This window comes from Neopsephotus bourkii, unplaced genomic scaffold (assembly GCF_033783945.1).
Source record: "Neopsephotus bourkii isolate Nb327-2 ecotype Australia unplaced genomic scaffold, CSIRO-AGI_Nbou_v1 NB_1615, whole genome shotgun sequence".
In the NCBI taxonomy this organism is placed as follows: domain Eukaryota; kingdom Metazoa; phylum Chordata; class Aves; order Psittaciformes; family Psittacidae; genus Neopsephotus; species Neopsephotus bourkii.
In genome coordinates, this window is record NW_026902090.1 from 1,315,636 (window position 1) to 1,331,320 (window position 15,685).

Here is a 15,685-nt window from a genome sequence, read left to right on the forward strand (position 1 = left end):
TGGTGAATCTACCATAAATCTTGATAAACTGTTTCAACAGTTAATGTTCTTCACTACAAAAGCATGCTTTATTTATGAATTTTTTTCCCGTCGCCTTCTGTCAAGAGATGTTATCTCTTTGTCTGCTAAACAGAAGATCCTGGTATTACCAGATTTTTCTTCCTGTTTCAGTGCTCATAAGGTATGATCACCTCACACCTTAACCTTCTCTTTAGAAAGCTAAACAGACTGAGCACTTTGGGTCTCACTATAAAACATGTTTGACAGTCCTGTAATCATTCTTACTACTCTTCTTTGAAACCCCTCTAGTTTTTCAACATCCTTCTTGAAATGTTGGCTGGACAAATTATTTCCAAAGCAGTCATAACAGAGTCAAAACCAGAGGTGAAAGAACCTCCTGGCTCTTGTTTGTTTCCCAGGACAGCACTAGCCCTTTGGTCACAGCACTGCAGAAGGAGCTCACGTTCAGCTGATTATTCATCTTAATGAAGTCTTTACGGAATTGCAGCTTTGTGGGATAGAGTTACATCCTTTCAGGGTGACCTACATTCTTTGTTCCTAGATGTGAGCCTTTACATTTGGCTTGACTGAAATACATATGATTTGATTATGCTTAAACTTAACATAGGGTTATGCAGCCACTAGCATCCTCTGCCTCTTGCCCCATGCTTTGTGCCTCCTACAAAGCTTTGCTAATAATGATTTCAGATTTTTTTTCCAGGTTGCTAGTAAAAATATGTGTATTTTTAAATGCTAGTGTAGGGTCCATAAGCTGTCTCTATGGGATTCTACTAGAGAAAGGCCAACTTGGTAATAAATCTGTCTTTACAATAACAATTGAAGATGGAGAAGTCATTCACATTTTAATAATTTAATGTTTCAGACATTGCTGAAGTCTATTACAAAAGAGTTAAGTTTAATGTCATCAAAAAGATATTAAAACTGCATTCATACCAAGTTTCCATAATCTCATGTTAAGCAAAATTTGTTGCATTACCTCTCTTTCAGTTGGCTACTTAAGTCCTGCACCAGATGTGCTGTTACTTCACCTGAGCTCAAATTTAGGCTGAGAAATTTTTAATTACTTGGGCCACCTGATTCACTCGTCACAAATGCTGATAGAGCATTTGCTGCCTTCTGGAACTTCCCTGGCTTCCAGGGTGTATTGAAACTTGCTGTAAATGGACTACAGCTCCTCAGCCAGCAGTTTTGAATCTCTCAAACATGAAGCTTCCCGAGTTGGTGATTTTTATGAATATTTGAGTGCTTGAGATTACACAGACAAGATGACCTTCTGGAAAGGATGCAAGTACTGTCTAAGGGCCTGTATGCTATGGTAACCTCATTATATACTGAGATTTATTTTCCTGCTCCACTGTGCAAAAGCAGATGCAGACTGTGGTGGGTAAGTGATACGTTGAAAGTATTCTAAGAAAATGATGAACTCATAATTTATCTATTTTTTAATTTTGAGGGAGAAATTTCCCCAAGCATTTCAAGCTTTTGTAGAGTGGAAAGTACTATACGAAGGAACAACACAACACTAGTCTCATATTTTCCTGTTCCACTGTCTGTGGAGGGCTACTTTGCCATTTTGGACCAGAATCCTTCTGCGTTGTCAGTACTCCAGGCTCCTGTGGATGGCAACAATGACTCAGTTATTATGAACTGTTCTTTGGGAGGGTGTGCTTGTATATATGTACCCAAATGTGTGAAGTGAGAGCACTTTTCAGACCCTGTCACATGGAGCCCTGGAAAGCAGAACTGACTGCGTCAAAAGGTACCTGTGAAACGACAGCCTTAAGTCCACTGTAGCAGGGCCTGCTCTTACGTAGGCATATGTGGCGCAGGAATTTGGGAGTGTTGAAAACTGCTGTGCAGCACCAGATGACCCCTGCTGTCACTTTGTGGGTGACAGGCACTCCCGACTGCTTAAGGATAATTAATGAGCATTAATCACCTTGCAGTTCCCCCTCGCAGGAAGGGGTGTAGTGTCTACTAGGGTCGCTCTAGGTGGTGGAGCAGATGCTCTGGTTACCTGCGATCACCGTACTCACCATCGATTATTCACGTTACTAATGAACACGTGGATCAGGCGATGTTACTAATCCCAACACGGAAGAATACGGGCCCGAGTGCCGGATGCTGTGGGGAGGACATCTGGGCAGGGAGAATCCCAGCGGCTCCCGTTAACGAATTAATTCTCTAACGAGGGTGGGCTCGGCAGCCCTGTGCCCCCTCCCGCCCCGGTAGCCGTCTCCTCCCCCGGAGGGGGGGAGTGACAGCAGCGGCTCCTGCCCCATGTGACTGGGGAGCGGCTGCCCCGTCCATGGCTTGGCCTCCCCCGGGCAGCAGCAGCTCCGGCTCCCGGGGAGGAGGGGCAGGAGCTGCTGCTCCATGGGGAGGAAGGGCAGCCCCCGATCCCCCCAGGCGGAGGGGGGATCCCGGGCCTCCTCCCTCTCCTCCCCGCTTTGGGCCTTACCCGAGGAGCTGCTGCTCCTCATCTGCTCCTACCTGGACGCGCAGGCCTTGGGCCGCCTGGGCCAAGTCTGCCGCCGCCTGCGCTTCCTCAGTAGCCGCGATCTCCTCTGGAGGCGCATAGCCCGTGGCTGCCTCAACTCCGGCTTCACCCAGCTCGGCACCGACCTGTAAGCGCGGCCTTCCCGGCGGAAGGGCGGGGGGAGGCGGCCGCGGCGGCTGGGAAACGCCGAGGATCTTGCGGCCTAGTTGGTTGCTAAGGGGCGTTCTGCGCTCCTGGCGTAGTCGTTAAGCGGGACTCCCCACCGCCGTGAGGGGGCGGAGGGAAGGGGAAGTTATTCTCGAAACGCGGCTGCGCTGTCGTTAGTCTGCGCTAAGAGGGGAGGCGAAGGCAAAGGAGGGGGCTGTGGTGCTGGGCCGTTGTGGGGCCGCCCCTGGGAGGGGAAGGGACCGTGTGAGGCTTGGGGGGGAGGGGGGGGGGTTCTGGGGAGGTGCTGCTTCTTCCCGCAAGGAAGCGGGCGAGGATAGCGGGGGCTTTCTGGGCCCCTGCAGCACCAAGCCCAGCGGTAGTGACCCGTCAAGTACTGGGGCCTGAGGCCTCTTTAGATCATCTCTGTCTCTCAAACTTCTAACACGACACGCAGGGGTGAGGGGCTTCAAGCTGGGGCAGTTGGGAACACGAGGAGATAGAGGGAGCTGTCATGGGCTATTGGAGTGACTCCTGTGTGGCCATGTGCCCTCCCTGTTTCTGAGCGGTGGTCCCTGCCATGGTGTTGAAGACACCTCAGGGAGGAAGCTGCAAGGGAGCAAGGCCTGCACTGGTGTTTTGGGTAAAGGCTCTAGAGTGGGCTTATGTATGTTACTAGGCATAAGAGCCTTTGTGGTAGGGGGCCCCAGGCACACATTTCTTAGATTGTGTTCATGGAGCAGCTTGCAGGTATAACTGGTGATGGCTGTCGTAGAGGAGACTCTCAGGCTCTTTGTGGCTTCTGGGTTTTAAAGGTTTGTGGGTAGAGGTTGTTACTGGCTTTTTCCCCAGTTCAACAGCACATCACAGGTTGAGAATATGTGTGAGCCCTCTTGGCTTTGCTGTGTGTGACACCAGCATCTTTCTAGATGAAACGGTTTTGGGGCTTGAGCCTTGGCAGTGGTTGGTAAAGACCCAGAGATTGCTTTCCTTTCTCAAAATTTCCAGTTTATGAAATGCCACTTGGAGGCAGCCACACAATGTGAGCTTTCCGTGATACTTAGAGGATACCGAGAAGTTGTTTATGTTTGAAGGACGTATGAATCCCTTCCTATGGTTTCCCTTTAGCTGCTAGCCCAAGCGTCTTATTTGTCATCCAGTGATTCAGTATTGTTTCCGTAAATACTATGTTGACATGAATTGAAAGATTGGATGTCAGGTTTTGAGCCCTATTTTGCTGTGTCATATTATTATCTCATTAATGGCACAGACTTTAGAGAAATAATTATGGCTTCTGCTAGCAGGACTTTGGTTGTGCTGGAAATCCTTGTGTTGGGTTTTCAGGCCAGGACTTCAACCAATTCAGTCTTCACAGCTTGAAAGTTAAGAACAGATTCCTTGGAAGTCAGCAAGAATGAGTGCTGCAGAATGGCTGTGCACTGGACTCTGTCTACTGTGATATATGATTTTGTCTCCTGAGGAAATGAAGTTCTGTATTTTTCATTAAGAATAAGGTGATACTATGCTGCTTAAGTTGCAGGAGGGGATCAGGTGTACAGCAGAGCAGGTGCAGCGTGTATAAGGACCACCACTTCCCCCTGCAGAGGAATGCAGGTCTATAAACAGCTACAGAAGAGGTTTGCTAGGTCAGAGGGTTTAAGTGAAGGGAAGGCTGCTTGAGTATCATAAGCTCCCAGGGATTTCAATGCTGTTAGGTTTGCCATGAACAGGGTTGGGTTTTTTTTAGTAATTCTAGGATGTGCTTTTGTGCTGGGTCCTATTTTCAAGTTTTCTTTAAACAACTCTAGTACTGAATGCTGCTTTTAGTATTGGTCAGCACTGCCCTGGTCCTAGGGAGTTCAGTCCTGGGCAACTCACAGAGTACTATTACAAGCTGGTTATGCAGGAACCTTGCTATATATCTGGAGGATGAATCCTTCAATTACTTTTAACTTCTTGGAAGGCTCAGATGATCTTCAGTTCCTTGAAATGGCATGCTAGATCTTATGAAGAGTGCCTGAAAGTCAAGCACTTGCGTTCCCTGTGTGGAGTTCCAGTATCTGGGGGCAGTTGCAGGAGTTCTGCTCTAGTAGTGTAGACAGTTCTGGCAACAGATAAAAGACAAAGGCATATTGCTGTATCTTAGGGGTCTGAATAGCTATACATCTCCAGAAGAACCAGCATGAGTGCATGTGTTGAGTTGTGGTACTGTTGTAGAATTTCTGCTTACCTGAAGAAGAATTTAGTCTTTGTGGCAGCTTGAAGGTTTTAAATAGCCATGTCTCTTCTATACCACTTGCGCCTCATGCATCTCTCCAAGATAAAGAGCAGTCCTCAAGATTGCTGCTCTTGTAACTGAGGGAGTAAGATTTGTAGAGGGAGGCTATGTTTTATTTGACTAGCAAATACAGGTTGGGGAGAGATTGAAGTAAGCTTCTGGGCATGTGTGTTTTCTTCATAGTAATTCTAAGTAGGAACTTGTGAGATTGCTCACTGAAGGTTAGATTTGAGCTGAGTAGGTATGTAAGCTAAAATATCTCTGGGTAAACAGAATGGTGATGAAGATGATGGATAGCTGGACCTTCTTGATAACTGTGCTTTCTTAGTGATACGGCATAAATCTTGAGTTTGTCAAGCTTGGCTTTGACTTGCTCAAGAGCTGAAGCTTCTATTGCATATTCTGGATAACGTTGCATGAGGTGAACACTGTTTTTTCCTTTTAGGAGGTTTTTGTGCAATACTGTCCGCAGTTGAGAAAGCAACGGCTGGAACCGTTTATGGTAAATGTACTTAATGAAGTAGCATGCATGGTTCTAACATTAGATCTTTAACTGATGGTCCCTGGGAGGCTGGCAGAAGTTAAAAACTGGTCTAGGGAGTATTCACTGTTTAAAACAAAAAAAAAACCCCATCTCAGAATAGTTTGATCATTTCTGCTGTTAAATGGCTTCTGATAAGCCATCTGCTAATGCTTTGTAAATAGAGATAAATTTGAGCCTGGAGTGTAAGATAGCTGTGAAACTTATCCCCCCACCCCCACTTCTCCATTTTTTTAAAGGGTGATTAACTTGAAAATGACACCATTCCTTTAAAATGTTGCTTCTGTTAGGTGTATCTTCAGATAATTGTAATGAGAAGATGGGAGGGAACAGGCTTTAGCTTTTATGTGAAACAACTGTTTGCACAGTCAACTTGCTTATAAAACTTTTTATGCTGAAATAGTGTGGAAAACTTATTAGTGTTTGCAAACCCCTGTGAGCAGCGTGGAAAAGAGAAATTGTAGTATACCTGAAATGGTTTGATTTTGGTTTTTAAAATTACCTATTTCTCATCCTGACTATGTACCTTTAAATATTGCCAGTTTAGTAGTCTCAGGACACAGGTTTAAATAATTTTAAATGGAGTTGCTAATGTTGTCAAAGGAAGATGTGGACTTAATCCCAGACACTGGCTGTTATGCTGAAAAAAACATATTCACAACATTGGCAGTCTTTCATATTTGCCCTTTCTGGTAGATTCAGCTAACAGGGAGCTGCAGATGTAAGCAAAGTTAAGTATTTAAGGTATTGATTTAACTGTGCACTTGCAGAAGAGGAAGGAAATAGAATTTGATCAATGTTTCTGTATGCTTCATTCCTTTGTCGGGGGGATCACTAGGTTCACGTGAGTGTGAATTACTGTATGTTAGGGACAGCAGAGCCTGACTTGGAAGGGTTCTTAAAGCACATTCTTAGAGTTAAAAATGTGCCGTTTCTTCTTTGAATCAGCAATAAGTAAATGCTTAATAGGATGCTGTGTCACTATTATAGAAGTATAGAGTGGGTTTAGATGGATGTGGTTCTTGGCACTTGTCCTACAGGTCTCTGTATGTCAGGCTGCCACTTTTTCTGTATGGTCATGTTTATTTAATGTATTGTTAATTTAACTTAATTCCTGTGCTGCAACAAGACCTTGTCATGGGGATAGTAAAAAGATAGTCCCTATGCTGAATACTTTTTGCTTCACTTGGTTGTAAGAACAGCTGAAGCAAGAGTTGAGCCCCGTCTTTGTGACATAAGGTGAAAGGAGCTTTCTTGTTCCAAAAATGCATGGCAGCATATCACAGAAAAGTTAAGGCTTAAAAATGCCTTCTGCAGCTAAACTGCAGCTGAGCGGTAGCACAAAGGCTTTGGGGTTTTTGGTGAGTATAGTGATATTACAGTTGTGTCTGGTAGCCTGTGTCTGTTTTGCCAGCTGTTGTACAGGCCCAGCAAGAGCAGTCTCTACTTGCTGCCTAAATAGCCAGGGTAAACAAGGGTTGGGAGGGGAAAAAGAGGCAGAGAGATGTCAACCAAGCTGCCCTCTGTGCAGCAGGTCAGTGTCAGAGCCAGGAATAGCAGAGGGTGCTTTAAGTCTTCATGCAGTGCCTGCCTGCTGGACCACCTTGGACTGAAGAAATCGGAGAGGCAAAGAGCTCATTGCAAGGTGGTTCTTTATTTAAAGCATGGAAGAAAGAAATAAAGTTGCAGCTGGCCTAAACTCATTTCCCCTTAGTTACAAAGGAATTTTAGAGGGCAACTTAAAAGTTGCAGCCTAAATAGACTGGCAGTGTGTTCTTTGTAATTTATTAATAGCTGTTGTCAAAATACAGAAATGTTCCACTGGATGTCTTCTCTCTCTGTCTCCTGTCCTGCCTTGTCCACTAGGAACATAGTATATTTTCCAGTTCAGAGAAACAGATTCATTAACTTACGAATTTATCATCTTTGAGTATTTAAGAACTTGTGCAAGCAATTCTGTGAGTTAATAAAAGCTGTGTTTTCTCCAGATCTTGGAAAAATATATACACCTGCAGGAGCAGGAAATGGCCAATCTATGCAAGTCAAATCCTAATGCAAACTGCAGCAATCACAAGAGACCTCTGCCTCCAGTGCTGGCGGGGGAGGGAGTGTGAATGCCTGTAAAGCTGCTTCAGTTTCCTTCATCTTTTAAAACTTGTTTTACCAAGGTTTCATTACTTCATCAGAAATGGAGTAGGCAATGAACTGGTGCAGATGATGCTAAGGGGAATACTCTGGGGAGGATATTGCAATAATGGCAAAATCCTGGAAGAGGGCACACAGCTATTGCTTTGTGCTGGAAAAGTCAGTGGTTTTTAGAAACTCCCATAACATTTGTTCCTATTCTGTCTTCAGCTGTTAGTTCTGGGCAGGTCAGATCTGCCAGGACAGCTCCACAGTATTGAAACTGCTTCTTGTTCTGGGAATGTGAATTTTTTTGTAGGAGTTTCTTCAGGCCTGCCTACCTTTCCCTTAGAATCTTCACAAGTTTGAAGTGGAGGAAGAACTTTTAACTAGTTCAGGGCTTAAAAAATGTGTGTTGTGCTTGCTGCTATTATCCCTGTAACATGTATAAGTGAGCTAGCTATGGATTATTTCATTCTACCCAAGTACTACCCTGACAGTCTGCTCTTTCAAATGAGAGTATATGTGACAACCATTGAGCAGCTGCAGATTTCCTCAGGTCTTCCCAGGGCCATGCCTTTTTGGAAGCAGCCCAGATTTCATCTCCAGAAAGCCTACATAAGTTCCTGTTAGAGGCCAAACCCTGCCTGGAGTTTCCAGCCATGATCCCATCAAAACCACTTGTAAGGGAGAAGGCGTTTGATGGCAGAATGGTCTGGGTAAGCCTGGTGATGATGTTTTTTTGGGAAGGATATGTGAAGGCGTGTATGTCTGCATGTACAGAATTTTTTCTGCATCTGTGATTCTGATTAGAGTTTTTGGCTTCTTCATGCAGCTGAATTGTTCACCAGAGCTTGAGGTGTAGAGGTAAATCTGCACAGACTGGTGACATCTAACTGAGCATAGACGCACTAGAGGAGGCAAGAAACAGCAAGACAAGTCTGCAGAGTTGCTAGAACCCGCATCAACTAGGAAGGAGGGGAGCACAGGAGGCAGACTGAACCTGGCAGTAAGCTAAGTATGGGTCACGTGCTAAAGGAATTCAGGTGGAATTTTTGTCGTGGAAGAGCCGTTTTGAAAGCTGGCTGACTTGTTGAGGACAGCAACAGGAGCTCCTGACAGAAATAGCTTTTCCCTCTTGGCTGTCTGTTGGTGGCCTGTGACTTGTAACTGCACTGAGACCCTGCCACTCAACAGGTGTGTTCCCATTACACAAATAAGTGCAGTTGGTCCCTGTGTTAGCCATCCCTGCCACAGGGCCAAGGTTGAAACTGGGGCTTAGCTACTGTGACCTGTTTGTTCCTCTCTATGACCTTTCCAGTCAGGCCTGAGGCAGACTGGTGACAGCTTTTATGCACACAGCAGATTTTGTCCACAGAAGAGATTCGGTCTCAGCAGGTCTCTGCAGATTTGCATTTCCAGATGAGCTCTTCAGCACTTAAAATGCAGCAAAACGTGAAGGACTTTGATGGGTTAGGATGCCCCATGCAGCTGGGAAAATACACAGTATGACATGTTGGTGTTATCTTCTGTAACATGGTACGTGTTGTTGCAGGCAGCATTGTTTTGGCACATGCTGAAATTGTAGATGGCTAGTAGAAATCTCCCTAGTATGTAGTAAAGCACAGAAGCTCTTGCTGTTGCAGAAATAGCATTTCTGGTGGTGAAGGAGTTTGGGTTGGGAGGGAATCAGTGAAGGCAAAAGCTATTGGAAGTGAAGCTTTAGGATGAGATGTGCTTAGTCTCTGGCTGAGTGATTCTTTCACTGCTTTCTTCTGGGGCCCAGGCCAACAACTGCCATGGTGGCTGAGGTCACCTGGGTCAGTGGTGCTGTGGGGGGATAGTCCCAGTCTCTCACTTCAGCAGCTGGGAAGTGGGCTCCAGAAGGAATATTACATTTCTTTTAGTAACTCTGCCAAGAAAGAGAGGAAATCATAATTTGAGCAAAATACTTTTAACTTTTCTTGTAGGGTGGGGTGAGGTAGGAAGGGGGAAATGAAAAATCCTTTATGATGGGTTGCTTGGGATGGCTTTTATCCTGGAACACTCTCTCAGGCTGAAAGAAATGTTCAGCTTCTCTTAATGTAGCGAAGTCTTTGTAAAGGAGCTTCCATCAGGAGTGTCTGCAGTTGGAAACATTCATTATCTCAGGTCATGTATTGCACTGCGTGATTTGGGGTCCTGGTAGAATGCTTTTGGGGTTAATTAGCTAGCAACAAAGATAGCCTTGCTCTGATAGGCTTTAAGAACATTTTTGTAGACTCATAGAATGGTTTGAGTTGGAAGGGATCTTAAAGATCTTCTAGTTCCAGCTGTGGTACCATGGGCAGGGGCACCTTCCACTAGACCAGGTTGCTCAAAGCCATGTCCAGCCTGGCCTTGAACAGTGCTGGGGATGGGGCAGGCACAGCTTATCCAGGCAACCTGTTCCACTGCCTCACCACCCTCACAGTAATGGATTTCTTCCTAATATCAGATCTAAATCTACCCTCTTTCAGTTTAGAACCATCCTCCTTGTGCTATCACTACCTGCCTTTGTAAGAAGTCCTCACCGACCTTCTTGTAGGTTTCTTTTATGTACTGCAAAGCTGCTCCCTGGAGCCTTCTCTTCTCCTGTCTGAACAAGCCCAACTCTGTTAGCCTGTTTTCATAGGAGAGGTACTCCAGCTCTTTTATAGTCTTCGCTGCCCTCCTCTGGACTTGCTTCAACAGGTCCATGCCCTTTTTATGTTGGGGCCCCAGGGTGGGATGCATTATTCCAGGTGGGGTCTCATGAAAGATAAGTAGAGGGGAAGAATAACCTCTCTTCACCTGCTGGTCACACTCATTTTGATGCAGCCCGGTATATGCTTGGCTTTCTGGGCTGTAGGTGTACATTGACGGGTCATGTTGAGCTCCTCATCAACCAACACTCCCAAGTCTTTCTCCTCAGGTCTGCTCTCAGTCCTTTCTCTGCCTAGTCTGTAGTTGTGTCTGGGATTGTCCTGATCCATGTGCAAGATCTTGCACTTGGCCTTGTTGAACTTCATGAGGTTTGCATGGGCCTACCTCTCAAGCCTGTCAAGAGCCCTCTGAATTGCATCTGTACCATCCAATGTGTCAACTGCATGACACAGCTCAGTGTCATTGACAAACTTGCTGAGGGTGCACTCAATCCTGCTGTCCATGTCACTAACAAAGATGTTGAACATTGCTGGTCCCAATACTGACTCCTGGGGAACACCACTCATCACCAGTCTCCACTTGGACATCAAGCTGTTAACCACAACTCTTTGACCATTGAGCCAATTCCTTATCTACCAAGTGGTCCATCCATCAAATCCATGTCTCTCCAATTTAGAAACAAAGATGTCATGTGGGACAGTGTCAAATGCTCTGAGTTCAGATAGATGATGTCTGTCACTCTTCCCTTACCCATCAGCTCTGTAACCCCATTGTAGAGGGCCACCAAGTTTGTCAGTCATGATTGTCCTTAGTGAAGTCACATTGGCTGTCACCAACTACCTCCTTATTTTTCCTGTACTTAGCATCGTTTCCAGGAGGATCCGTTCTATGATCATGCTGTTCACTGAGGTGAAACTGACCGGCCTGTAGTTACCTGGGTCCTCCTTTTTCCCCTTTTTAGAAATGGGGATTATATTTCCCTTTTCCAGTCAGTGGGAACTTCACAAGACTGCCATGACTTCTGAAATAGGATGGATAGTGGATTTTGCTTGAATTTCATTGAGTTTTCACATTCAGTGTTTGCTGTTTTCTTCATCCTTTGTTTCTTGACGTCTTTCTAGGATGTTGGGCTGTACTTCAGTTGCCCTCTGATGCAGGACTCTGTAGATCCTGGTAAAATAGCAGTCCTTCCTCAGTGAGTCAGCCTTCAGTAGTCTTGAAGTTCACTGTTGGATGGCTTCTCTGTGAACATGAATGCCAAGATCTTGATTTCAGTGTACTTAAGCATGTACTGAATTTTAAGCGTGTGGCTTTGTATTTTGCTGGATTGCATTGTAAGAAAGGTCAAGATATTAATTGACTGGTGGGTAGTGGTCCCTCCACAGGATTGTACAAAGCATTTGTGTTCATAAGGTAGCTTTATCTCCTGACTCTTTGGATGTTTAATCCAGTTGCTGAAGTGAGAGGTACTTAATTATGTCAACCACTTAGTGCAGATGTGTGATGTCTGCTGATTATCTCAGGTCATCATGGAACAATTCTTAAAGATTTACATGTATAGAAAATGTATTGATCATGATTGAAGCAAAACAGTCTTTGCAGGGGAGAAAAGGGTATTTTTTATCAAATGATTAAGTTTATATGGTGATGCAGTTTTTAACTGTAAGATTTGAGAGCTGCTCGGGTGCATTCCAGTGATGTTCACCTTGTTGATGTATTCTGGGAGTTGCTCTGGGAGATGCTGTTAAGGAAACAAATCAGATTATATCTTGGCACTTGATTCCATCACTGGGCTTGATTTAACTTCTCTTCTGCTATAGGGGATCAAATGTCTCTGACAGAAATGTGAAAATCATTGCAATTCAGCCTCTGCTGCCCTGATATTAGTAAAGGGGAAGGATGCATCAGTCCAATTTCTACATTCCCTTTCTCATGGCCTCTGTTTGTTCTGTCCCCTTTATTGCCTCTATTGTGAATAAATAAAATGTCTGAGAAATAAAAGGATGGGTGTTTCTAAGACGTTTAAATTAGCTGGATCCAGAATTGCAATATGGCAGAGGCAGGCTGGATGAATAATGTATCTTATTAACAGTAAAACAAACAAAAAGACAAAACAAGCAAATAATCCTCCAAAAGCCCACCAGCCTTCCCTCATATAGGTCATAGAATGGTTTGGGTTGGAAGGGACCTTAGAGATCGCCTAGTTCCAACCCGCTGAGGTTGAAGGGCAGGGACACCTTCAACAAAACAAGGTTGCTCCAAGCCCCATCCAGCCTGACCTTGAACACTGCTAGGGATGGGGCAGCCCCAGCTTCTCTGGGCACCCTGTGCCAGTGCCTCACCACCCTCACAGTAAAGAATTTCTTCCAAATACCTGATCTAAAACGACCCTCTTCCAGTTTAGAACCATTCCTCCTTGTGCTGTCACTACATGTCCTTGTAGAAAGTCCCTCTCCAGATTTCTTGTAGGCCCCCGTTAGGCACTGGAAAACTGCTCTAAGGTCTCTACAGAGCTTCTCTTCTCCAAGCTGAGAAAGCCCAACTCTCTCAGCCTGTCCTTGTAGCAGAGATGCTGCAGCTCATTATGTTCTTCATGACCTCCTCTGGACTTGATCCAAGAGGTCCACAACCTCTTATGGTTAGCAGTCAGCTATAGTTCTCCCCACCCAACCCTCGCCCTTTCCAGTCAGGAACTTTTGATGGATATGAAAGGAAGAGGTGTCTGTTACAGGAGTAACCGCAGTAGTGAACTGATACTCTGGGCCAAGCCACTGTGTGACTCTCTTCTGAATTCCTCTTTCAGCAGCGGGAGGATCAAGACCTGCCCCCCAATTAGAAAAATGACCAGCAGCGTAAGATGAGTGATATGGTTTAGTGTGAAGTGTCCCTGCCCATGACAGGGGGGTTGGAACCTGATGATCTTAAGGTCCTTTCCAACCCTACCTATTCTATGATTCTATGGAGGCTGCTTTTTTTGACCATAGATTCACCCTTCTTTTAGCCTTGGAAATTACATCTAGGCTTAGTAGGGTTTGTGCCTTGAGCTCAGGATGTCTGGATGGGCCAGTATGGGTTAGGAGGGGGTTGTGGCATGAGTGTGTTTTCCATCACTGTGCAAGCTGGTGACTGTCCATGGGGAGAACTTCACTGAGGGTTGAGTGTGGGGAGGAGAAGCCTTTTGGAATAATGAATGGACTTGGATATGGGCGGAGAGCCTGAGCTCTGTCTGGGAGAGTAATAAGTGATGAGGAGAGGAGGCTGCTGGACCTGACCTGACATTTCAGTGCTGTGGGTTCCTCATCTGAGACCTCCTCATCTGGTCACATTAGCTCCTTGAAGTGCTACCTTTAAAAATAGGAATTCCTCTTCCTGCAGCCTAGGTTAACTCTATGGGTTTGTTTATTGTTTGTTAGAAAGGGTTAGCAGAAATAAAGACCTCGTAGCTTCCTAAATCCAGTTTTATTTGGTGTGGCTCTACTGGTTGTAAACTTGTGTCACAAAGCTTTCTAGGGGACAAGAAGCTTTTTTATGTGTGGTTGCTGCTTTTGTTTAAAATGGGTCACATGCTCAGGAAGGCAGTCAAATTATAATGGGGACTAAGTGCCGGAAAGCATAGAAAAGGGGAGGGACGGGTGAGCAGAAAAAAAGGAGCCTGAGGCTATGGAAGGAAGGCTGGGAAAATGGAACCTGGCCAGACCCCAGGGCCAGGTTAGAGATTCTTACACCCATTAACAGCCACAGGAGATGTTTATTTACAGAGAGGTAATCTTGTTTTAAAAATGACAGAGTGTCCCAAAATCCCACTTTTGGGAAGTGCGTTGAGGGCATAGTAGGGATGGGGGAAGGGAACTTGTTCTGATCAGTCACCGATACCCATCTCTCAAGGATCTTCCCTTCGTCCCTATAAATCTGAGAACATTGGATCTTGAGAAATGAATGGGGGATAAACTTTTATAATCTAGTCAGTGGTTCACAACCCCTAGTTACAAAGTATAACTTCAAGAGTTTCTTTTTGTGCTTTTCTGAGCTTTCCTACCTAAGCAGCTCCACCAAAGATACTGAATAAGTAAGTTCATGATATGAGAAAGATGGGAGTTAATGCTGTCTTTTCCCTCCCTCCCTCCCTCCCTCTCTCTTTAATCCACCCTGGATCGTGAAGGCAAGACAGATGTTGAGCAGCTGCTTGAACTGAGTATGTTTATGTAGACTCTGAGACCTTGGTCCCAGGTCTCAGTGGTACCTACCTTTTGTCACCTCTTGAGCTGTGCTGGTCTTGGCTTTTCCCAGCTTATCCCAATAACTTTGATTTGTATCCCAGCAACTCTTATTAAAAGAGAGACTACAGTTCATAAGTTTGTCTGACTGTGAGTAGAGAATTTTCCAGCAATGTGGTGGAATTCTCTATCCTTTGGTGAGCTGCTGCAAAAGAAAGTCTGTCTTGGTGCATGTGTGCATCAGGTGGTTGGTTATACAGATGAATGAATTTTATTTTTAGTTTGAACATATATCGTGATTTCTAATTCTTGCTATGTGATTGTCAGGCAGGTCAGGGTCTGGAGCAGTTTCTTTACTGGTCTTCTGTCTAGACACACTCTCCTGGCTTCTAGTTTCAGTGTTCTGACTAGTGTTTCCTCCATCTGTTCTTGTGTGGTAGTGTCCGTATGTTAACTGGTTTAATTTAGTTTCTATTAGAAAAGTGATGTCCTTTTTCTCTGGTTGTTCTGGTAGTTTCTTTCCATGTCATCTTGCTTTGATTACGTTTTGTCTCAACCTGTGTTGCATTCGGTGTACTAGATAGGTCTTGATCAGATTTAAGGCTTGTACACTAATGATCATCACTGATGGCTTTCCATGCTGAAAAGCACCCACCCTGCTCAGTTTTCCCTTCTTGTCAACTCGTAGGAGTGTGCTTATTCTAGTGTGGCTCAGGCACCACCAGTGTTTGCCTGCTCATCATTTGTGGAACCTGTGACCAGCTTGAGTGTATTTGTTGTTCATACAACGTCAGTCCCAGTTGTTAATCTCATCTCTCTTCTTCTGTCTGCAGAGCGCCTGGCATTCCAGTGAAGGAAAGGGTGAAAGTATCTCAGAACTGGAGGCATGGACGGTGCCGGAGGGAGACAGTCCTGAAATGGAAATGCAAGCAAGTGGCTCCTTTGTCTTCTGCTTTGCTCTGTGTCAGCTGCTGCCAGGTCTTGGGTTTTTGTCTGTGCCCTGAAATGAGATGTTTCCTGCTCCTTGTAAGACCTTGTGGATCACAAGTGATGTTGCTGGCCTGTTTTGGGTGTTGCTGACTATCTGGATGTGGGGTAAAAGGAATTTCTGTCTTGCCCTAGAGATTCACTCAGAGAATTGAGAGTGACTTTCTTACTAAGAGCTTCAATTTGTCATTATTCTGATCTGTGCAGTTCCA

General features: G+C 45.1%; 1 protein-coding gene and 1 long non-coding RNA gene across 6 annotated transcripts in view; one reads left to right on the forward strand and one right to left on the reverse strand.

Moving 5' to 3' along the window:
* Nucleotides 1–855: 855 nt before the first annotated feature.
* On the reverse strand, nt 856–2,653 carry LOC133222643 (uncharacterized). Its single transcript, XR_009728328.1, has 2 exons — nt 2,515–2,653; nt 856–1,634 (listed from the first exon to the last, which is right to left on the reverse strand). It is a non-coding gene; the product is annotated as an uncharacterized LOC133222643 (long non-coding RNA).
* Nucleotides 2,256–15,685, forward strand: part of FBXW4 (F-box and WD repeat domain containing 4) — a 62,535-nt gene continuing 49,105 nt past the window's right edge. Inside the window, exons 1-4 of one of the 5 annotated variants that reach the window (XM_061372505.1) lie at nt 2,511–2,648; nt 5,389–5,445; nt 8,168–8,327; nt 15,320–15,415. In XM_061372505.1, the coding sequence (XP_061228489.1) occupies nt 8,311–8,327; nt 15,320–15,415 (113 nt within the window). In that variant the 5' untranslated portion in view covers nt 2,511–2,648; nt 5,389–5,445; nt 8,168–8,310. Of the gene's footprint in view, nt 2,649–5,388; nt 5,446–8,167; nt 8,328–15,319; nt 15,416–15,685 lie in introns of all 5 variants that reach the window. The other 4 variants (XM_061372506.1, XR_009728327.1, XM_061372504.1 and 1 more) reach the window with 4 other exon arrangements.